This window comes from Aquarana catesbeiana, linkage group LG10, assembly GCF_042186555.1.
Source record: "Aquarana catesbeiana isolate 2022-GZ linkage group LG10, ASM4218655v1, whole genome shotgun sequence".
NCBI lineage: Eukaryota > Metazoa > Chordata > Amphibia > Anura > Ranidae > Aquarana > Aquarana catesbeiana.
In genome coordinates, this window is record NC_133333.1 from 2781944 (window position 1) to 2806589 (window position 24646).

At 53.3% G+C, this 24646-nt stretch overlaps 1 protein-coding gene across 6 annotated transcripts in view; it reads right to left on the minus strand.

The window, feature by feature from the left end:
- RAP1GAP (RAP1 GTPase activating protein) overlaps window positions 1-24646 on the minus strand; it is a 165427-nt gene that overhangs the window by 115855 nt on the left and 24926 nt on the right. The window contains exon 1 of one of the 6 annotated variants that reach the window (XM_073601471.1): window positions 18045-18133. The exons of 3 other annotated variants lie outside the window; for them this stretch is intronic. In XM_073601471.1, the coding sequence (XP_073457572.1) occupies window positions 18045-18088 (44 nt within the window). In that variant the 5' untranslated portion in view covers window positions 18089-18133. Of the gene's footprint in view, window positions 1-5639; window positions 5765-18044; window positions 18134-24646 lie in introns of those variants that run through there. 2 more of the 6 variants (XM_073601472.1, XM_073601475.1) reach the window with 2 other exon arrangements.

A 24646-nucleotide genomic window follows, 5' to 3' on the forward strand; every position in this document is an offset into this window, starting at 1 on the left:
ATAGAGGAATATAGACCATACAGAGCGACTGTCCTCCTGTAACCAGATTATAGAGGAATATAGACCATACAGAGCGACTGTCCTCCTGTAACCAGATTATAGAGGAATATAGACCATACAGAGCGACTGTCCTCCTGTAACCAGATTATAGAGGAATATAGACCATACAGAGCGACTGTCCTCCTGTAACCAGATTATAGAGGAATATAGACCGTACAGAGCGACTGTCCTCCTGTAACCAAATTATAGAGGAATATAGACCATACAGAGCGACTGTCCTCCTGTAACCAGATTATATCAGAATATAGACCGTCACAGAGCGACTGTCCTCCTGTAACCAGATTATAGAGGAATATAGACCATACAGAGCGACTGTCCTCCTGTAACCAGATTATAGAGGAATATAGACCGTACAGAGCGACTGTCCTCCTGTAACCAGATTATAGAGGAATATAGACCATACAGAGCGACTGTCCTCCTGTAACCAGATTATAGAGGAATATAGACCATACAGAGCGACTGTCCTCCTGTAACCAGATTATAAAGGAATATAGACCATACAGAGCGACTGTCCTCCTGTAACCAGATTATAGAGGAATATAGACCATACAGAGCGACTGTCCTCCTGTAACCAGATTATATCAGAATATAGACCATACAGAGCGACTGTCCTCCTGTAACCAGATTATAGAGGAATATAGACCGTACAGAGCGACTGTCCTCCTGTAACCAAATTATAGAGGAATATAGACCATACAGAGCGACTGTCCTCCTGTAACCAGATTATAGAGGAATATAGACCGTACAGAGCGACTGTCCTCCTGTAACCAGATTATATCAGAATATAGACCATACAGAGCGACTGTCCTCCTGTAACCAGATTATAGAGGAATATAGACCATACAGAGCGACTGTCCTCCTGTAACCAGATTATATCAGAATATAGACCGTCACAGAGCGACTGTCCTCCTGTAACCAGATTATAGAGGAATATAGACCGTACAGAGCGTCTGTCCTCCTGTAACCAGATTATAGAGGAATATAGACCGTACAGAGCGACTGTCCTCCTGTAACCAGATTATATCAGAATATAGACCATACAGAGCGACTGTCCTCCTGTAACCAGATTATAAAGGAATATAGACCATACAGAGCGACTGTCCTCCTGTAACCAGATTATATCAGAATATAGACCATACAGAGCGACTGTCCTCCTGTAACCAGGTTATAGAGGAATATAGACCATCACAGAGGGGTGACGGAGTGACTGTCAGATGGAGGACAGAGGGGTCTGGGTTGTAGAGGAATATAGATGGAAGGGGGTCAATGGTGCTCTACCCATTATGGTTCTGCAGAATGAGGATCCCAAGTGCAGAGATCCGTAGAGTCCCGGAGACTTATAAGACACTTGAGATGACCAATTAAATCTTCGGAAAACACTGAAATATTCGTTTTGGGTGGGGTAACACTTTTGGTAAAATAGCTGGTGAACGGATAAGAAAGTCGCACCACAGGACTTTCTTTTGGTTTCTTCGTGCCCTCATCACTATGACTGCGGCACAGACAGAAGATTGAATAAAATAGGCAACGGGGAATTATGATAAAATGTTCTCATTGTGACAGACGTGGCGGGGACCGCACACAGCATTAGAATTCAGCTCCCTTTCCTGGACTATTACCGAGAGAACACGAAGATTGGTACTCATCCATCACCCAGTCCACTAACCAGCCAGAACAATAATTGAGATCTCTGCAGTTGGAACAGTCAGAATAAGAATGTGATTTCTCAGTAAGGAGGATGGGGTGGGCAGAGTCCAGAATTATGGGAAAAGCTCCACTATTCGAAAAGAACCCCTTGACTACAGAAGAGCTCAGACATATGGGGAGAACCCTGAAACATGAAGAGCTCTGGCATATGGGAAGAACTCTGAAATATGGAAAAGCTCCAGCTTATAAGAAACCCTGAAATATGAAAGAGCCCTCGAATATGGAAGAGCTCTGGCATATAAGATCCCTAAAATATGAAAGAGCACCGGCTTTTAGGAAGAGCCCTGAAATATGGAAGAGCTCTGGCTTATAAGAAGAGCCCTGGAATATGGAAGAGCCCCGGAATATGGAAGAGCCCCGGAATATGGAAGAGCCCCGGAATATGGAAGAGCCCCGGAATATGGAAGAGCCCCGGAATATGGAAGAGCCCCGGAATATGGAAGGGCCCCGGAATATGGAAGGGCCCCGGAATATGGGGAAAACCCTGAAACATGGAAGAGTCCTGGAGTATGGAAGAGCTCTGGCATATGAGGATAATCCTGAAATATGGAAGAGTCCTGGAGTATGGAAAAAAACCCTGAAATATGGAAGAGCCCTGGAATATGTAAGAGCTTCAGCATACAGAAAGAGTCCTACAATATGGAAGAGCTCTGGCATATTGGAAGAACCCTGAAATATGAAGAGTCCTAGAATATGGAACAGCCCCAGAATACAGAGAGAGTTCTGGACTATGGAAGAGCCCTGGCACACGGGAAGAATCCTGGCATGTAGAAGAATTTTAGCATATAAGAAGGGCTTCATTATATGGAAAGAGACCTGGTGTATGGAAGAGTTCCAGCATACAGGAAAAGCCCTGGAATATGGAAGAGCTCCGGCACACAGGAAAAGCCATGGATAATGGGTTCCAGAATAGGGAAAGATCTGGAATACAGAAAGAGCATCAGCATAATGAATTATTAGAGTTGAACCTAAACTAAAACCAATTACTGGCCAGTCCTGGACTATTGGGAATCATGGTTGTAAAGAACTCTGGAATACAGAAGAGCTCCAGGAGATGGGAAGCGCCCAGGAATATGGGAAATAACTCCAGAATATGGTTAGAGCTTGTTGGCAGGCCTCTACCCCAGTGAATGCTATGATGGGAGTTATAGTTGCTTGCATCCCACCAGTCCTGCCATTCGGAATAAGCTGTAGGCTCTGTAGTAATCTATTTCCCCCGACAACCAACCCGCTCCATTGTGAAGTGGTGCGACGGCTAACTTTCAGGGCAGAAATTTCCAGATTGGTGGGATGGAGGAAAGCGCGGTACACATCCTCGTTCCCATCTTCCTGCCCCAACTCAGAGTCATCATGCTGGGAAATTTATAAACCACGAAGTACTGATGGTTCCCCTTTCTATAATGAAAAGGGCGTGAGCCTATGGCGCTGACGCATTTACAAATTGTCTGGCAGTGTACTCTGTATGGGGGCTTTAAATAGACAGATATCCAATGCCAGGACTGGATATTCTGCCACCTTCCCCTCCCCCACACACATCAAGGTATCTGTACAATTCAGATGTTCAGGCGCAGATGACGGTGAGGCACCGGTACCTTCTTGTATCCAGCAGGGTCCCATCTTGTATCTTGCCTGCCACTGTATAGGGGTCTCCGAACTTTCTAAACAAAGGGCCAGTTTATTGTCCTTATAATTTTAGGGGGGCCAGACTGCGGTCAGCAGGAGTGATAGTGGGGGGAATGGTGCCCTGCCGTTGACTTCAGTGCCAGGATTGGTGCCCCACCGTTGGTGTCAGTGCGAGGAATGGTGCCCCACCGTTGGCGTCAGTGCGAGGAATGGGGCCCCACCATTGGATTGGCGTCAGTAGAAGAAATGGTGCTCTACCACTGGTGTCAGTGGGAGAAATGGTGCTCTACCATTGGTGTCAGTGGGAGAAATGGTGCCCCATCATTGATGTAGGTTGGCAGAATAGATCCTTGTATCGGTGGGAGGAATAGTGCAGCAAGGGCCACATCTGGCCCCCCGGGCTGCAGTTTGGAGACCGCTGGTATTGAGTGTATGTTTGATTAACACATCCTTCCTATGGGAACGATCGCAGCCAGCTCACACAGGTCATCTAACCTGGAAAATCTTTGCATGTGCCAACCACTACTGGTGAAGGTCAAAAACACCGGGAATCAGGCTGCCTATCCCTCCCTTACACGGCATAAATCTGGACCACCTCCATCTCCCAATCTGGACCACCTCCATCTCCCATCCTGGACCACCTCCATCTCCCAATCTGGGCCACCTCCATCCCCAATCTGGGCCACTTCCATCCTCCAATCTGGACCACCTCCGTCTCCCAATCTGGACCACCTCCGTCTCCCAATCTGGACCACCTCCGTCTCCCAATCTGGACCACCTCCGTCTCCCAATCTGGACCACCTCCGTCTCCCAATCTGGACCACCTCCGTCTCCCAATCTGGACCACCTCCGTCTCCCATCCTGGACCACCTCCATCTCCCAATCTGGGCCACCTCCGTCTCCCAATCTGGACCACCTCCGTCTCCCAATCTGGACCACCTCCGTCTCCCATCCTGGACCACCTCCATCTCCCAATCTGGGCCACCTCCATCTCCCAATCTGGGCCACTTCCATCCTCCAATCTGGACCACCTCCGTCTCCCAATCTGGACCACCTCCATCTCCCAATCTGGACCACCTCCATCTCCCAATCTGGGCCACTTCCATCCTCCAATCTGGACCACCTCCGTCTCCCAATCTGGACCACCTCCGTCTCCCAATCTGGACCACCTCCGTCTCCCAATCTGGACCACCTCCGTCTCCCAATCTGGACCACCTCCGTCTCCCAATCTGGACCACCTCCGTCTCCCATCCTGGACCACCTCCATCTCCCAATCTGGGCCACCTCCATCTCCCAATCTGGGCCACTTCCATCCTCCAATCTGGACCACCTCCGTCTCCCAATCTGGACCACCTCCATCTCCCAATCTGGGCCACTTCCATCCTCCAATCTGGACCACCTCCGTCTCCCAATCTGGACCACCTCCGTCTCCCAATCTGGACCACCTCCGTCTCCCAATCTGGACCACCTCCGTCTCCCAATCTGGACCACCTCCGTCTCCCAATCTGGACCACCTCCGTCTCCCAATCTGGACCACCTCCGTCTCCCAATCTGGACCACCTCCGTCTCCCAATCTGGGCCACCTCCGTCTCCCAATCTGGACCATCTCCGTCTCCCAATCTGGACCACCTCCATCTCCCATCCTGGACCACCTCCATCTCCCAATCTGGGCCACTTCCATCCTCCAATCTGGACCACCTCCGTCTCCCAATCTGGACCACCTCCGTCTCCCAATCTGGACCACCTCCGTCTCCCAATCTGGACCACCTCCGTCTCCCAATCTGGACCACCTCCGTCTCCCAATCTGGACCACCTCCGTCTCCCAATCTGGACCATCTCCGTCTCCCAATCTGGACCACCTCCATCTCCCATCCTGGACCACCTCCATCTCCCAATCTGGGCCACCTCCATCCTCCAATCTGGACCACCTCCGTCTCCCAATCTGGGCCACCTCCGTCTCCCAATCTGGACCACCTCCGTCTCCCAATCTGGACCACCTCCGTCTCCCAATCTGGACCACCTCCGTCTCCCAATCTGGACCACCTCCGTCTCCCAATCTGGGCCACCTCCGTCTCCCAATCTGGACCACCTCCGTCTCCCAATCTGGACCACCTCCGTCTCCCAATCTGGACCACCTCCGTCTCCCAATCTGGGCCACCTCCGTCTCCCAATCTGGGCCCCCTCTGTCTCCCAATCTGGACCACCTCCATCTCTACCCCACGGACACCCCAAGTTCCCCCGATACTCACGTCTCTGCCGATTCGCCACCCTGGCATGTCTGTCCACGGTGAAGCAGCGTCTCCAGGAAAGGATGCAGTTAGGAGAGGCGCCCGGGGCTCAGGACTGCCAGTGCTGTAATTATGTCAGAAAACTGAAGGAATGATCCTGTCCTACTTTCCTGAGCGGAGAGCGAGCTAAGCCGAGCGCGGGGCTGCCGGGAGTCGTGTATCATCGCTCCCCACTATAAGGCACACAGATCGCTGCTAATCTCTGCAATCTGGACACTGACTACATTCCCCACCGCCTCATCCGCTTAGGAGAGAGTGCGGGGGAACTACAAGTACCAGCAAGCCCCCTCCATACACACAGCATCTAAAAGAAGGTTCCAGGCACACAGATTAAAGTGGCCCTGTGTTTGTAGAGACAAGGGGGCAATCATTGCTGACCGACCTCTGAAAATGCTAAATACCTGGCTGTTATGGTGACCCTCTGACTTCAGTTCAGGAAAATCTGAAGCTCTGAAAGTGGACCTTCACTCCATGCTACACCTTTATGTCACTGTGCCCCCCCCCCCCCACCAAATCCCAAAAAGAATGGGGGTGGGGGTGGGGGGGGGGTTTGCGGAGTGCACCTCAAGAATGGCGTCTTCACTCCGCCCATGTCACACATCCCAGGAGGCTTTGGGGGTGGGGGCATTTAGAGTATGTTGTGCATGCACAGCGTGGCTTGATCAGAAGATGGGCTGCTGGGACCTGAATGAGACAGCTGGCCCCTGATGATGTCACAAAGTGGATGGTGGCGGGACGGCTGATAAGGCAGTACAGCCAGTACTGTCACTGTAAAGGACTGTCATACAACATAACAAAGGTCACGTATGTGTAATTAGGGCCCATAGAGAACACATGGGCATGAAAGGTATGCTCACCATAAGGATCAGCATTACAGCACGTGCATGAGTAGGTCGTCACCCTCACTGTGATGTCACATGGGGAGGAGGTCACCCTCACTGTGATGTCACATGGGGAGGAGGTCACCCTCACTGTGATGTCACATGGGGAGGAGGTCACCCTTACTGTGATGTCACCCCCCCCCAATGTCACATGGAGTCCTTTACACAACATGGACACTTCACATACAACACATGTGTCATCCAATGTATGGGAACACGTTGGTGCCGTCATCACCAAGGCGGTGAGTCCACCAGTCTGTCTGTACAATTCTATGACTTATCACCAGAGACTGAGGATAGCATGAAAACCTCTACAGCACTACAGTACACCCCACACACAGCACTACAATACACACCGTACTACAGTACATCCCACACACAGCACTACAATACACACCGTACTACAGTACACCCCACACACAGCACTACAATACACCACACTACAGTACATCCCACACACAGCACTACAATACACACCGTACTACAGTACACCCCACACACAGCACTACAATACACACCGTACTACAGTACACCCCACACACAGCACTACAATACACACTGTACTACAGTACATCCCACACACAGCACTACAATACACACCGTACTACAGTACACCCCACACACAGCACTACAATACACCACACTACAGTACATCCCACACACAGCACTACAATACACACCGTACTACAGTACACCCCACACACAGCACTACAATACACACCGTACTACAGTACACCCCACACACAGCACTACAATACACACCGTACTACAGTACACCCCACACACAGCACTACAATACACCACACTACAGTACATCCCACACACAGCACTACAATACACACCGTACTACAGTACACCCCACACACAGCACTACAATACACACCGTACTACAGTACACCCCACACACAGCACTACAATACACACTGTACTACAGTACACCCCACACACAGCACTACAATACACACCGTACTACAGTACACCCCACACACAGCACTACAATACACGCTGTACTACAATACACCCCACACACTGCGCTATTATATACCTACACACCGCACTACAATACACCCCACAGACTGTACTACAATACATCATACAGCAAAGAGAGATCACCCACCTGCTCATCATTGTGCCCCTCTCACAGGATTCCCCACAACACAACAAATGACTGGAGAGTATTTACATACAGCTGGCAGGTTTTCTGGCTCTCCAGACAGCAGCACAGCTGAACCTCATTAGCCAGAAGGAGCAGAGATGATCCCAGACTACAGAGCGGAGCCACGATCCCAGACTACAGAGCGGAGCCACGATCCCAGACTACAGAGCAGAGCCACGATCCCAGACTACAGAGCGGAGCCACGATCCCAGACTACAGAGCGGAGCCACGATCCCAGACTACAGAGCGGAGCCACGATCCCAGACTACAGAGCGGAGCCACGATCCCGGACTACAGAGCAGAGCCACGATCCCAGACTACAGAGCGGAGCCACGATCCCAGACTACAGAGCGGAGCCACGATCCCAGACTACAGAGCAGAGCCACGATCCCAGACTACAGAGCGGAGCCACGATCCCGGACTACAGAGCAGAGCCACGATCCCAGACTACAGAGCGGAGCCACGATCCCAGACTACAGAGCGGAGCCACGATCCTAGACTACAGAGCGGAGCCACGATCCCTGACTACAGAGCGGAGCCACGATCCCAGACTACAGAGCGGAGCCACGATCCCAGACTACAGAGCAGAGCCACGATCCCAGACTACAGAGCGGAGCCACGATCCCAGACTACAGAGCGGAGCCACGATCCCAGACTACAGAGCGGAGCCACGATCCCAGACTACAGAGCGGAGCCACGATCCCGGACTACAGAGCGCAGCCACGATCCCGGACTACAGAGCGCAGCCACGATCCCAGACTACAGAGCGCAGCCACGATCCCAGATTACAGAGCGGAGCCACGATCCCAGACTACAGAGCGGAGCCACGATCCCAGACTACAGAGCAGAGCCACGATCCCAGACTACAGAGCAGAGCCACGATCCCAGACTACAGAGCGGAGCCACGATCCCGGACTACAGAGCGCAGCCACGATCCCGGACTACAGAGCGCAGCCACGATCCCAGACTACAGAGCGCAGCCACGATCCCAGATTACAGAGCGGAGCCACGATCCCAGACTACAGAGCGGAGCCACGATCCCAGACTACAGAGCAGAGCCACGATCCCAGACTACAGAGCAGAGCCACGATCCCAGACTACAGAGCGGAGCCACGATCCCGGACTACAGAGCGCAGCCACGATCCCGGACTACAGAGCGCAGCCACGATCCCAGACTACAGAGCGCAGCCACGATCCCAGATTACAGAGCGGAGCCACGATCCCAGACTACAGAGCGGAGCCACGATCCCAGACTACAGAGCAGAGCCACGATCCCAGACTACAGAGCAGAGCCACGATCCCAGACTACAGAGCGGAGCCACGATCCCAGACTACAGAGCGGAGCCACGATCCCAGACTACAGAGCGGAGCCACGATCCCAGACTACAGAGCGGAGTCACGATCCCAGACTACAGAGCGGAGCCACGATCCCAGACTACAGAGCAGAGCCACGATCTCAGACTACAGAGCGGAGCCACGATCCCGGACTACAGAGCGCAGCCACGATCCCGGACTACAGAGCGCAGCCACGATCCCAGACTACAGAGCGCAGCCACGATCCCAGATTACAGAGCGGAGCCACGATCCCAGACTACAGAGCGGAGCCACGATCCCAGACTACAGAGCAGAGCCACGATCCCAGACTACAGAGCGGAGCCACGATCCCAGACTACAGAGCGGAGCCACGATCCCAGACTACAGAGCGGAGCCACGATCCCAGACTACAGAGCGGAACCACGATCCCAGACTACAGAGCGGAGTCACGATCCCAGACTACAGAGCGGAGCCACGATCCCAGACTACAGAGCGGAGCCACGATCCCAGACTACAGAGCAGAGCCACGATCTCAGACTACAGAGCGGAGCCACGATCCTAGACTACAGAGCGGAGCCACGATCCCAGACTACAGAGCGGAGCCACGATCCCAGACTACAGAGCGGAGCCACGATCCCAGACTACAGAGCGGAGCCACGATCCCAGACTACAGAGCGGAGCCACGATCCCAGACTACAGAGCGGAGCCACGATCCCAGACTACAGAGCGGAGCCACGATCCCGGACTACAGAGCGCAGCCACGATCCCGGACTACAGAGCGCAGCCACGATCCCAGACTACAGAGCGCAGCCACGATCCCAGACTACAGAGCGGAGCCACGATCCCAGACTACAGAGCGGAGCCACGATCCCAGACTACAGAGCGGAGCCACGATCCCAGACTACAGAGCAGAGCCACGATCCCAGACTACAGAGCGGAGCCACGATCCCAGACTACAGAGCGGAACCACGATCCCAGACTACAGAGCGGAGTCACGATCCCAGACTACAGAGCGGAACCACGATCCCAGACTACAGAGCGGAGCCACGATCTCAGACTACAGAGCGGAGCCACGATCCTAGACTACAGAGCGGAGCCACGATCCCAGACTACAGAGCGGAGCCACGATCCCAGACTACAGAGCAGAGCCACGATCTCAGACTACAGAGCGGAGCCACGATCCTAGACTACAGAGCGGAGCCACGATCCCAGACTACAGAGCGGAGCCACGATCCCAGACTACAGAGCGGAGTCACGATCCCAGACTACAGAGCGGAGCCACGATCCCAGACTACAGAGCAGAGCCACGATCTCAGACTACAGAGCGCAGCCACGATCCCGGACTACAGAGCGCAGCCACGATCCCGGACTACAGAGCGCAGCCACGATCCCAGACTACAGAGCGCAGCCACGATCCCAGATTACAGAGCGGAGCCACGATCCCAGACTACAGAGCGGAGCCACGATCCCAGACTACAGAGCAGAGCCACGATCCCAGACTACAGAGCGGAGCCACGATCCCAGACTACAGAGCGGAGCCACGATCCCAGACTACAGAGCGGAACCACGATCCCAGACTACAGAGCGGAGTCACGATCCCAGACTACAGAGCGGAGCCACGATCCCAGACTACAGAGCAGAGCCACGATCTCAGACTACAGAGCGGAGCCACGATCCTAGACTACAGAGCGGAGCCACGATCCCAGACTACAGAGCGGAGCCACGATCCCAGACTACAGAGCAGAGCCACGATCTCAGACTACAGAGCGGAGCCACGATCCTAGACTACAGAGCGGAGCCACGATCCCAGACTACAGAGCGGAGCCACGATCCCAGACTACAGAGCGGAGCCACGATCCCAGACTACAGAGCGGAGCCACGATCCCAGACTACAGAGCGGAGCCACGATCCCAGACTACAGAGCGGAGCCACGATCCCAGACTACAGAGCGCAGCCACGATCCCAGACTACAGAGCGCAGCCACGATCCCAGACTACAGAGCGCAGCCACGATCCCAGACTACAGAGCGGAGCCACGATCCCAGACTACAGAGCGCAGCCACAATCCCAGACTACAGAGCGCAGCCACAATCCCAGACTACAGAGCGCAGCCACGATCCCAGACTACAGAGCGGAGCCACGATCTCAGACTACAGAGCGCAGCCACGATCCCAGACTACAGAGCGGAGCCACGATCCCAGACTACAGAGCGGAGCCACGATCCCAGACTACAGAGCGGAGCCACGATCCCAGACTACAGAGCGGAGCCACGATCCCAGACTACAGAGCGGAGCCACGATCCCAGACTACAGAGCGGAGCCACGATCCCAGACTACAGAGCGGAGCCACGATCTCAGACAACTGGACAATTGCCCTCTTTGCCCCTTCCCTGAACGGGAACTGTTTGTGTTTGCTACAAGTACAGCCGCACTGGGATAGCCCCGGTGTACTCATCCTATAGGGGGCTCCCCGGTGTACTCATCCTATAGGGGGCTCCCCGGTGTACTCATCCTATAAGGGGGCTCCCCGGTGTACTCATCCTATAGGGGGCTCCCCGGTGTACTCATCCTATAAGGGGGCTCCCCGGTGTACTCATCCTATAAGGGGGCTCCCCGGTGTACTCATCCTATAAGGGGGCTCCCCGGTGTACTCATCCTATAGGGGGCTCCCCGGTGTGCTCATCCTATGGGGGGCTCCCCGGTGTACCCATCCTATAGGGGGCTCCCCGGTGTGCTCATCCTATGGGGGGCTCCCCGGTGTACCCATCCTATAGGGGGCTCCCCGGTGTACCTATGGGGGGCTCCCCGGTGTACCCATCCTATGGGGGGCTCCCCGGTGTACCCATCCTATAGGGGGCTCCCCGGTGTACCCATCCTATAGGGGGCTCCCCGGTGTACTCATCCTATAGGGGGGCTCCCCGGTGTACTCATCCTATAGGGGGGCTCCCCGGTGTACTCATCCTATAGGGGGCTCCCCGGTGTACTCATCCTATAAGGGGGCTCCCCGGTGTACTCATCCTATAGGGGGCTCCCCGGTGTACTCATCCTATAAGGGGGCTCCCCGGTGTACTCATCCTATAAGGGGGCTCCCCGGTGTACTCATCCTATAAGGGGGCTCCCCGGTGTACTCATCCTATAGGGGGCTCCCCGGTGTACTCATCCTATAGGGGGCTCCCCGGTGTACTCATCCTATAGGGGGCTCCCCGGTGTACCCATCCTATGGGGGGCTCCCCGGTGTGCTCATCCTATGGGGGGCTCCCCGGTGTACCCATCCTATAGGGGGCTCCCCGGTGTGCTCATCCTATGGGGGGCTCCCCGGTGTACCCATCCTATGGGGGGCTCCCCGGTGTACCCATCCTATAGGGGGCTCCCCGGTGTACCTATGGGGGGCTCCCCGGTGTACCCATCCTATGGGGGGCTCCCCGGTGTACCCATCCTATAGGGGGCTCCCCGGTGTACTCATCCTATAGGGGGCTCCCCGGTGTACTCATCCTATAGGGGGGCTCCCCGGTGTACTCATCCTATAGGGGGGCTCCCCGGTGTACTCATCCTATAGGGGGCTCCCCGGTGTACTCATCCTATAGGGGGCTCCCCGGTGTACTCATCCTATAGGGGGCTCCCCGGTGTACCCATCCTATAGGGGGCTCCCCGGTGTACTCATCCTATGGGGGGCTCCCCGGTGTACCCATCCTATAGGGGGCTCCCCGGTGTACCCATCCTATGGGGGGCTCCCCGGTGTGCTCATCCTATAGGGGGCTCCCCGGTGTACCCATCCTATAGGGGGCTCCCCGGTGTGCTCATCCTATAGGGGGCTCCCCGGTGTACTCATCCTATAAGGGGGCTCCCCGGTGTACTCATCCTATAGGGGGCTCCCCGGTGTACTCATCCTATAGGGGGCTCCCCGGTGTACCCATCCTATGGGGGGCTCCCCGGTGTACCCATCCTATAGGGGGCTCCCCGGTGTACTCATCCTATAGGGGGCTCCCCGGTGTACCCATCCTATAGGGGGCTCCCCGGTGTACTCATCCTATAGGGGGCTCCCCGGTGTACCCATCCTATAGGGGGGATCCCCAGTGTACCCATTCTATAGGGGGCTCCCCGGTGTACCCATCCTATAGGGGGGCTCCCCGGTGTACCCATCTTATAGGGGGCTCCCCGGTGTACCCATCCTATAGGGGGCTCCCCAGTGTACCCATCCTATAGGGGGGGCTCCCCGGTGTACCCATCCTATAGGGGGCTCCCCAGTGTACCCATCCTATAGGGGGGGGCTCCCCGGTGTACCCATCCTATAGGAGGGCTCCCCAGTGTAGAATTGATGCGGCATTCGGTTGCAGACACGGCGAGCACAGAGTCTGTTTGTCCCTGAGCTGCCATTTTCCACAACAGTAACCCCCTTACCGCCGGCGAGCTCCAATCTCACGCTAATGAGGAGCCGCTAATTAGCTCCAATTATGGAGGAATCCTCCTTCCCATTAATGAGTGGCTGGGGGAAAGTTCATCGCTCAACCAGAAGAACACCGAGAGATTACCGACAGACTCCTCGTCTCCTGGACTGCGTCCGGCCCGGACCCAGAGCCCATCTATATATCATCACAGAGCTGGCTGTGGGGGGCCGCGGGGGGCTCCTGAGAAACTGCTCCAATCTGCCCTCATTATACCACTGCGGGGGTTATATCCCTATAGATGGAGGGGTTATACCCCTATAGATGGAGGGGTTATACCCCTATAGATGGAGGGGTTATATCCCTATAGATGGAGGGGTTATATCCCTATAGATGGAGGGGTCATACCCCTATAGATGGAGGGGTTATATCCCTATAGATGGAGCAGTGAGGGGTTATACCCCTATAGATGGAGGGGTTATATCCCTATAGATGGAGCAGTGAGGGGTTATATCCCTATAGATGGAGGGGTTATATCCCTATAGATGGAGGGGTTATATCCCTATAGATGGAGCAGTGAGGGGTTATATCCCTATAGATGGAGGGGTTATACCCCTATAGATGGAGAGGTTATACCCCTATAGATGGAGGGGTTATATCCCTATAGATGGAGCAGTGAGGGGTTATACCCCTATAGATGGAGGGGTTATACCCCTATAGATGGAGGGGTTATACCCCTATAGATGGAGGGGTTATATCCCTATAGATGGAGCAGTGAGGGGTTATATCCCTATAGATGGAGGGGTTATACCCCTATAGATGGAGGGGTTATATCCCTATAGATGGAGGGGTTATATCCCTATAGATGGAGCAGTGAGGGGTTATATCCCTATAGATGGAGGGGTTATATCCCTATAGATGGAGCAGTGAGGGGTTATATCCCTATAGATGGAGGGGTTATATCCCTATAGATGGAGGGGTTATATCCCTATAGATGGAGCAGTGAGGGGTTATATCCCTATAGATGGAGGGGTTATACCCCTATAGATGGAGGGGTTATATCCCTATAGATGGAGGGGTTATATCCCTCTAGATGGAGGAGTTATATCCCTATAGATGGAGCAGTGAGGGGTTATACCCCTATAGATGGAGGGGTTATATCCCTATAGATGGAGAGGTTATACCCCTATAGATGGAGGGGTTATATCCCTATAGATGGAGCAGTGAGGGGTTATACCCCTATAGATGGAGGGGTTATATCCCTATAGATGGAGGGGTTATATCCCTCTAGATGGAGGGGTTATATCCCTCTAGATGGAGCAGTGAGGGGTTATATCCCTATAGATGGAGGGGTTATATCCCTATAGATGGAGCAGTGAGGGGTTATATCCCTATAGATGGAGAGGTTATATCCCTATAGATGGAGGGGTTATATCCCTATAGATGGAGGGGTTATACCCCTATAGATGGAGGGGTTATACCCCTATAGATGGAGGGGTCATACCCCTATAGATGGAGGGGTTATATCCCTATAGATGGAGGGGTTATATCCCTATAGATGGATGGGTCATACCCCTATAGATGGAGGGGTTATATCCCTATAGATGGAGGGGTTATATCCCTATAGATGGAGCAGTGAGGGGTTATACCCCTATAGATGGAGGGGTTATATCCCTATAGATGGAGGGGTTATATCCCTATAGATGGAGAAGTGAGGGGTTATATCCTCAGCATAAATAGGGATGATAGGAATATTAACCCCCCCCCCCTCCCCCACCTTTGGTCTCAGATATACTTGAACTTGGAGTCATTTTATGTTCATAGTCTGGCTGGGATGGACACATTAGACACATAGGGGGTGTTAGACAAATGTGAGAAGCATTCCCCCAGATGTGACAGTATTTAGTTTATTACAGTGGTTTCCTATGATCGGCAGCTCCATCTAGTGGCCACAATGCAGTATTAAAAAAAAATGAATATAACTTTATTTATCACTGTGTGGGAACATATTTCTTGTTGGCAGCCACTCACTATTCATTAGGTATTGGTTCCCACATTAGTATATTCTTTTATCACAATGCAGTATTATTTCTGAAGTGCCTCAATCAGAAGAAAAACCTCATTATGGCCACTTGGTGGAGCCGACGATCATAGGAAACCACTGCATTGGGCAGAAGAAAATGAGGAAACGCCTTCGCCCAACAACAAAGAGAACTGAATAAAGATTGAAGTAGAACTAAAGGCAAAACCTTTTTTTTTTCTATTTTGGAGTAGGGGAAGGTTAGAACCCCGGCTAGATTTTGTAATTGGGGGAGATTTATTATTACTTCCTGTCTCTGCGACCAAAACAGGAAATCCCTGAAAATGAAGGGAAACCCCTCCGGTCAGCAGTGTCCCCCCATTGGAGGATTTCCTCTCTATTACTTTTCTGCAGACAACCCAAAATTTGGGGATTTTCTGTCACTTTCGGTGATAACAGTAAAAATAGAGAATCTCCCTAAGACAGCAATAAAACCTGACAGGGGCGCTAATCCCTCTCCACTCCATCCAACGCTGAAAAAAAAAAAAAAGTTTTGCTTTTAGTTACTTTAACTGAAGGGCTGAAATAACTTCCTCCCCTGGAGATCCTTCAATAAAGGCCGCGGGAATGGGGGGGGGGGGTCACATGATCTCCACTGAAGGACAACATCGGCCGGTGTGAACTCTAATCCCCCCTTCAGCGGTGACCACAGGAGTACCGAGGCTTCTGGTTATGTGTGCAGCACTGCGGGGACCAGGGCCTGGGACAAGGGGTGGGCAGAAGGGACGACTACCCCGGGCGCAGCTTGTATTGTAGGGATGGGGGGGGGGGCGCCATAAGTTCCTTCTACTACAAGGCTGACAGGAGTAGTGACAGCGGCATCATCACTTCTGTCAGCCCAGTGCTGGAAGCAGCGAGGAGAGAGCTGGGAGGAGGTGCAGGCTGTGCTCTCTCTCTCCCTCCTCCACATAAGCCTGCACATAATAAAGGGGGGCGCTATTTGGCATATTTGCCGTGGGCACCGAATGACCTTGTCCCGGTACTGACTGGGGCAGCACTTTCTCCAGCAAAGATAAGCATTTCAGCTCCTCCATCACCCCCACTATCCCAAATGTTTTCAATTGTATGACTGATCTGCGGATAAGTAGGAAAAGGCCCTGTGAGGTGACGTTACATGGCAGTATAGAATAGCGAGCGGTCTGTAAAAGTAATGTATGGCGGTCTCTTGTATGTGTGTGTGTATATATATATATATATATATATGTATTAAATAAATATAATTTGTATTTCCACATGCGGCCAGTAGTGAGAGCGCTCACCTCCGTTTCCCATGTTTACTTAAAAAAAAAAAAACTTGCTTACAGAGTTCAATGGCTCAAGCTGCCCTTACTGAAAGAGGTAACACGGTGACTCCGCCCCCTCCCGGTTAGAATAGCCCTGTATGAGGCCGGAGACAGAGGGGCTGAAGGAAAGCAGCTTCTGCTGATTATTTATACAGTAAAACAAACATAAACTTTAAAAAAAAAAAAATCCAATTTCCCCCAAAACCAGGACTGGGTGTGTGAATGATGAAGATAGAGGAGCATTTCGTAGACCTCAGATACAATCGTGGCGCTCCATGAAGACGCGGCGCTCGGCCCGGGCGATGGGCGCGATGTCATGATTTAGGAGCAGGATGTCGCACTCAGGAAGCTTTCACAAGTCTCTGAGTGCCGCAATCTCCGGATACTCAGACAGTTCTTCTTTCATGTTCCTCAGTGAGAGAAACGTTCGCTGTCACCTGTTCCTAGAAAACCCGATTTCCCAGAAATTGGAGAGCTGATTACACCATACATGATACCCCGGGACTGACCCCCACTCCCCCCGGAACTCACCCCCCCCTCCCCCCCTCCGCCAAGCCACAATCTAATCTATTAATACATGGATCGATCAGGATATGTACATAGCGGAGCGATCTTCTGCAGATCTGTAGAGAGGTCAGTGATGAGATAATCTGCAGAATATATCAATATGGATCTGTCAGGAGGGGGAGGGGAGGGAGCGATGTTCTGCAGAATATATCAATATGGATCTGTCAGGAGGGGGAGGGGAGGGAGCGATGTTCTGCAGATCTGTAGAGAGGTCAGTGATGAGATAATCTGCAGAATATATCAATATGGATCTGTCAGGAGGGGGAGGGGAGGGAGCGATGTTCTGCAGAATATATCAATATGGATCTGTCAGGAGGGGGAGGGGAGGGAGCGATGTTCTGCAGAATATATCAATATGGATCTGTCAGGAGGGGGAGGGGAGGGAGCGATGTTCTGCAGATTATTGATAAATCAATTAGCAGTCTATCAGCCAAATGAAAGTCTCTGATTGGTGGACTCTGCAGAGGTGATTGCATAGAGAAGTTGTACTGTCAGTGTCCTCCCTCTGCACCGGGTGGGGGGTGGGGGGGTATACTTTGGTGTCAGTAAATGTGGGTTGGTTGGGGGATCTGCAGGGGGACGAGTCTGATAATCCGTCACTGAGGGATAATCTGGGGCTCCGCTGACCCAACCCCCCCCCCCACCTGTCCCTGGTTGCCCACCCTGCACTGATGAGCTCAGAGCAGGTGTCCGCAGTCTACATACCCTCCATAAGCCCCAAATGTGAAACTCCTCTTCCTGTGGTTCATGGTGAGACTCTGTGCCAGTCTGGAGGGTGACAGCCGGGCAGATCCATCCCTCCCCCTCCCCCCCCCCCCCTCCTCTCCGTTCCTCTTCCTCCTCACTAACACTCTGTTTGCTTCACTAAGTACATGAGAGTATAAAGAGTCCTTGTCACCCCGTACGCCCCATACACCCCGTCCGTACACCCTGTCCATACAAACACCCTGTCCATACACCCCATACAAACACCCCATACATACACCCCGTCCATACACCCCGTCCGTACACCCTGTCCATACACCCCATACAAACACCCCATACATACACCCCATACATACACCCCGTCCGTACACCCTGTCCATACACCCCATACAAACACCCCATACATACACCCCATACATACACCCCATACAAACACCCCATACATACACCCCATACATACACCCCATACATACACCCCATACATACATCCCGTCCGTACACCCCATACATACACCCCGTCCATACACCCCGTCCGTACACCCTGTCCATACACCCCATACAAACACCCCATACATACACCCCATACATACATCCCGTCCGTACACCCTGTCCATACACCCCATACAAACACCCCATACATACATCCCGTCCGTACACCCCATACATACACCCCGTCCATACAAACACCCCATACATACAGTATCGCCACCCTCTACATCGTATCACCGCATCATATCACCGCCCTCTACATCGCATCACCACCCTCTACATCGCATCACCACCCTCTACATCGTATCACCGCCCTCTACATCGCATCACCACCCTCTACATCATATCACCGCCCTCTACATCGCATCACCACCCTCTACATCGTATCACCGCATCATATCACCGCCCTCTACATCGCATCACCACCCTCTACATCGCATCACCACCCTCTACATCATATCGCCGCATCATATCACCACCCTCTACATCGCATCACCACCCTCTACATCGCATCACCACCCTCTACATCATATCGCCACCCTCTACATCGTATCACCGCATCATATCACCGCCCTCTACATCGCATCACCACCCTCTACATCGTATCACCACATCATATCACCGCCCTCTACATCGCATCACCACCCTCTACATCATATCGCCACCCTCTACATCATATCGCCGCATCATATCACCACCCTCTACATCGCATCACCACCCTCTACATCGCATCACCACCCTCTACATCGCATCACCACCCTCTACATCATATCACCACCCTCTACATCATATCACCGCCCTCTACATCGCATCACCACCCTCTACATCATATCGCCACCCTCTACATCATATCGCCGCCCTCTACATCGTATCACCACCCTATACATCGCATCACCACCCTCTACATCGCATCACCACCCTCTACATCATATCACCGCCCTCTACATCGTATCACCGCATCATATCACCGCCCTCTACATCGCATCACCACCCTCTACATCGCATCACCACCCTCTACATCGCATCACCACCCTCTACATCGCATCACCGCCCTCTACATCGCATCGCCTCCTTCTACATCATATCACCACCCTCTACATCGCATCACCACCCTCTACATCGCATCACCACCCTCTACATCGCATCACCACCCTCTACATCGCATCACCACCCTCTACATCGCATCACCACCCTCTACATCGCATCACCACCCTATACATCGCATCACCACCCTCTACATCATATCACCGCCCTCTACATCGCATCACCACCCTCTACATCGCATCACCACCCTCTACATCGCATCACCACCCTCTACATCATTTCGCCACCCTCTACATCGTATCACCGCATCGCATCACCGCCCTCTACATCGCATCACCGCCCTCTACATCGTATCACCACCCTCTACATCGCATCACCACCCTCTACATCGCATCACCGCCCTCTACATCGCATCGCCTCCTTCTACATCATATCACCACCCTCTACATCGCATCACCACCCTCTACATCGCATCACCACCCTCTACATCGCATCACCACCCTCTACATCGCATCACCGCCCTCTACATCGCATCGCCTCCTTCTACATCATATCACCACCCTCTACATCGCATCACCACCCTCTACATCGCATCACCACCCTCTACATCGCATCACCACCCTCTACATCGCATCACCACCCTCTACATCGCATCACCACCCTCTACATCGCATCACCACCCTATACATCGCATCACCACCCTCTACATCATATCACCGCCCTCTACATCGCATCACCACCCTCTACATCGCATCACCACCCTCTACATCGCATCACCACCCTCTACATCATATCGCCACCCTCTACATCGTATCACCGCATCGCATCACCGCCCTCTACATCGCATCACCGCCCTCTACATCGTATCACCACCCTCTACATCGCATCACCACCCTCTACATCGTATCACCACCCTCTACATCGCATCACCACCCTCTACATCGCATCACCGCATCATATCACCGCCCTCTACATCGCATCACCACCCTCTACATCGCATCACCACCCTCTACATCATATCGCCACCCTCTACATCATATCGCCGCATCATATCACCACCCTCTACATCGCATCACCACCCTCTACATCGCATCACCACCCTCTACATCATATCGCCACCCTCTACATCGTATCACCGCATCATATCACCGCCCTCTACATCGCATCACCACCCTCTACATCGTATCACCACCCTCTACATCATATCACCGCCCTCTACATCGCATCACCACCCTCTACATCGCATCACCACCCTCTACATCGCATCACCACCCTATACATCGCATCACCACCCTATACATCGCATCACCGCCCTCTACATCATATCACCGCCCTCTACATCGCATCACCACCCTCTACATCATATCACCGCCCTCTACATCGCATCACCACCCTCTACATCATATCACCACCCTCTACATCGTATCACCACCCTCTACATCGCATCACCACCCTCTACATCATATCACCGCCCTCTACATCGCATCACCACCCTCTACATCATATCGCCACCCTCTACATCGTATCACCGCATCATATCACCGCCCTCTACATCGCATCACCACCCTCTACATCGCATCACCACCCTCTACATCATATCACCGCCCTCTACATCGCATCACCACCCTCTACATCGCATCACCACCCTATACATCGCATCACCACCCTATACATCGCATCACCACCCTCTACATCGCATCACCACCCTATACATCGCATCACCACCCTATACATCGCATCACCACCCTCTACATCATATCACCGCCCTCTACATCGCATCACCACCCTCTACATCGCATCACCACCCTCTACATCGCATCACCACCCTCTACATCGCATCACCACCCTCTACATCGCATCACCACCCTCTACATCGCATCACCACCCTCTACATCATATCGCCACCCTCTACATCGTATCACCGCATCGCATCACCGCCCTCTACATCGTATCACCGCCCTCTACATCGTATCACCGCCCTCTACATCGCATCACCACCCTCTACATCGTATCGCCACCCTCTACATCGTATCACCGCATCGCATCACCGCCCTCTACATCGTATCACAGCATCGTATCACCGCCCTCTACATCGTATGACCGCATCGTATCACCGCCCGCTACATCGCATCACCGCCCTCTACATCGCATCACCGCATCGTATCACCGCCCTTTACATCGCATCACCGCCCTCTACATCGTATCACCGCATCACCGCCCTCTACATCGTATCACCGCCCTCTACATCGTATCACCACCCTCTACATCGCATCACCGCCCTCTACATCGTATCACCGCATCGTATCACCGCCCTCTACATCGTATCACCGCCTGCTACATCGTATCACCGCCCGCTACATCGTATCACCGCCCGCTACATCGTATCACCGCCCTCTACATCATATCACCATCCTCTACATTGTATCACTGCTCGCTACATCGTATCCCCTCTACATCGTATCACCGCCCGCTACATCGTATCACAGCCCGCTACATCGCATCACCGCCCTCTACATGGTATCACCGCCCTCTACATCGTATCACAGCATCGTATCACTGCCCTCTACATCGTACCACTGCCCGCTATATCGTATCACCGCCCTCTACATCATACCACTGCCCGCTACAACGTATCACCACCCTCTACATCGTACCACCGCCCGCTACGTCGTATCACCGCCCGCTACGTCGTATCACCGCCCGCTACGTCGTATCACCGCCCTCTACATCGTATCACCGCCGCTACATCATATCACTGCCCTCTACATTGTATCAAAGCCCGCTACATCGTATCACCGCCCTCTACATCGTATCACTACCCTCTACATCGTATCACCGCCGCTACATCATATCACTGCCCTCTACATTGTATCACCGCCCTCTACATCGTATCACCGCCCTCTACATCGTATCACCGCCGCTACATCATATCACTGCCCTCTACATTGTATCACCGCCCTCTACATCGTATCACCGCCCTCTACATCGTATCACCTCCTTCTACATCGTATCACCGCCCTCTACATCGCATCACCACCCTCTACATCGCATCACTGCCCTCTACATTGTATCACCGCATCATATCACCGTCCTCTACATCGTATCACCGCCCTCTACATCGCATCACCGCCCTCTACATCGCATCACCGCCCTCTACATCGCATCACCGCCCTCTACATCGTATCACCGCCCTCTACATCGCATCACCGCCCTCTACATCGTATCACCGCCCTCTACATCGCATCACCGCCCTCTACATCGCATCACCGCCCTCTACATCGCATCACCGCCCTCTAAATCGCATCACCGCCCTCTACATCGCATCACCGCCCTCTACATCGCATCACCGCCCTCTACATCGCATCACCGCCCTCTACATCGCATCACCGCCCTCTACATCGCATCACCGCCCTCTACATCGCATCGCCTCCTTCTACATCGTATCGCCGCCCTCTACATCGTATCACCGCCCTCTACATCGTATCACCGCATCGTATCACCACCCTCTACATCGCATCACCGCCCTCTACATCGCATCACCGCCCTCTACATCGCATCACTGCCCTCTACATTGTATCACCGCATCATATCACCGTCCTCTACATCGTATCACCGCCCTCTACATCGCATCACCGCCCTCTACATCGCATCACCGCATCGAATCACCGCCCTCTACATCGCATCACCGCCCTCTACATAGTATCACCGCATCGTATCACTGCCCGCTACATCGTATCACCGCCCTTTACATCCTATCACCGCCCGCTACATCCTATCACCGCCCGCTACATCGTATCACCGCCCGCTACATCGTATCACCGCCCGCTACATCGTATCACCGCCCGCTACATCGTATCACCGCTCTCTACATCGTATCACCGCCCTCTACATCGTATCACCGCCCTTTACATCATATCACCATCCTCTACATTGTAGCACTGCTCGCTACATCGTATCCCCTCTACATCGTATCACCGCCCTCTACATCGTATCACCGCCCTCTACATCATATGACCGCATCGCATCATCGCCCGCTACATTGTACCACCGCCCTCTACATCGTATCACCGCCCTTTACATCGTATCACCGCCCTTTACATCGTATCACCGCCCTCTACATCGTATCATCGCCCGCTACATCGCATCACCGCCCTCTACATCGTATCACCGCCCTCTACATCGCATCACCACCCTCTACATCGTATCACCGCCCTCTACATCATATCGCCACCCTCTACATCGTATCACCGCATCGCATCACCGCCCTCTACATTGCATCACCACCCTCTACATCGTATCACCACCCTCTACATCGCATCACCGCCCGCTACATCGTATCAACGCCCTCTACATCGTATCACCACCCGCTACATCGTATCACCGCCCTCTATATCGTATCACCGCCCTCTACATTGAACCACCGCCCGCTACATCGTATCACCGCCCTCTACATCGTATCACCGCCCTCTACATCGTATCACCGCCCTCTACATCATACCACTGCCCGCTACATCATATCACCGCCTGCTACAATGTATCACCGCCCTCTACATCGTATCACCGCCCTTTACATCCTATCACCGCCCGCTACATCCTATCACCGCCCTCTACATCGTACCACCGCCCGCTACATCGTATCAATGCCCTCTACATCGTATCACCGCCCTCTACATCATACCACTGCCCGCTACATCATATCACCGCCTGCTACAATGTATCACCGCCCTCTACATCGTATCACCGCCCTTTACATCCTATCACCGCCCGCTACATCCTATCACCGCCCGCTACATCGTATCACCGCCCGCTACATCGTATCACCGCCCGCTACATCGTATCACCGCCCGCTACATCGTATCACCGCTCTCTACATCGTATCACCGCCCTCTACATCGTATCACCGCCCTCTACATCGTATCACCGCCCTTTACATCATATCACCATCCTCTACATTGTAGCACTGCTCGCTACATCGTATCCCCTCTACATCGTATCACCGCCCTCTACATCGTATCACCGCCCTCTACATCATATGACCGCATCGCATCATCGCCCGCTACATTGTACCA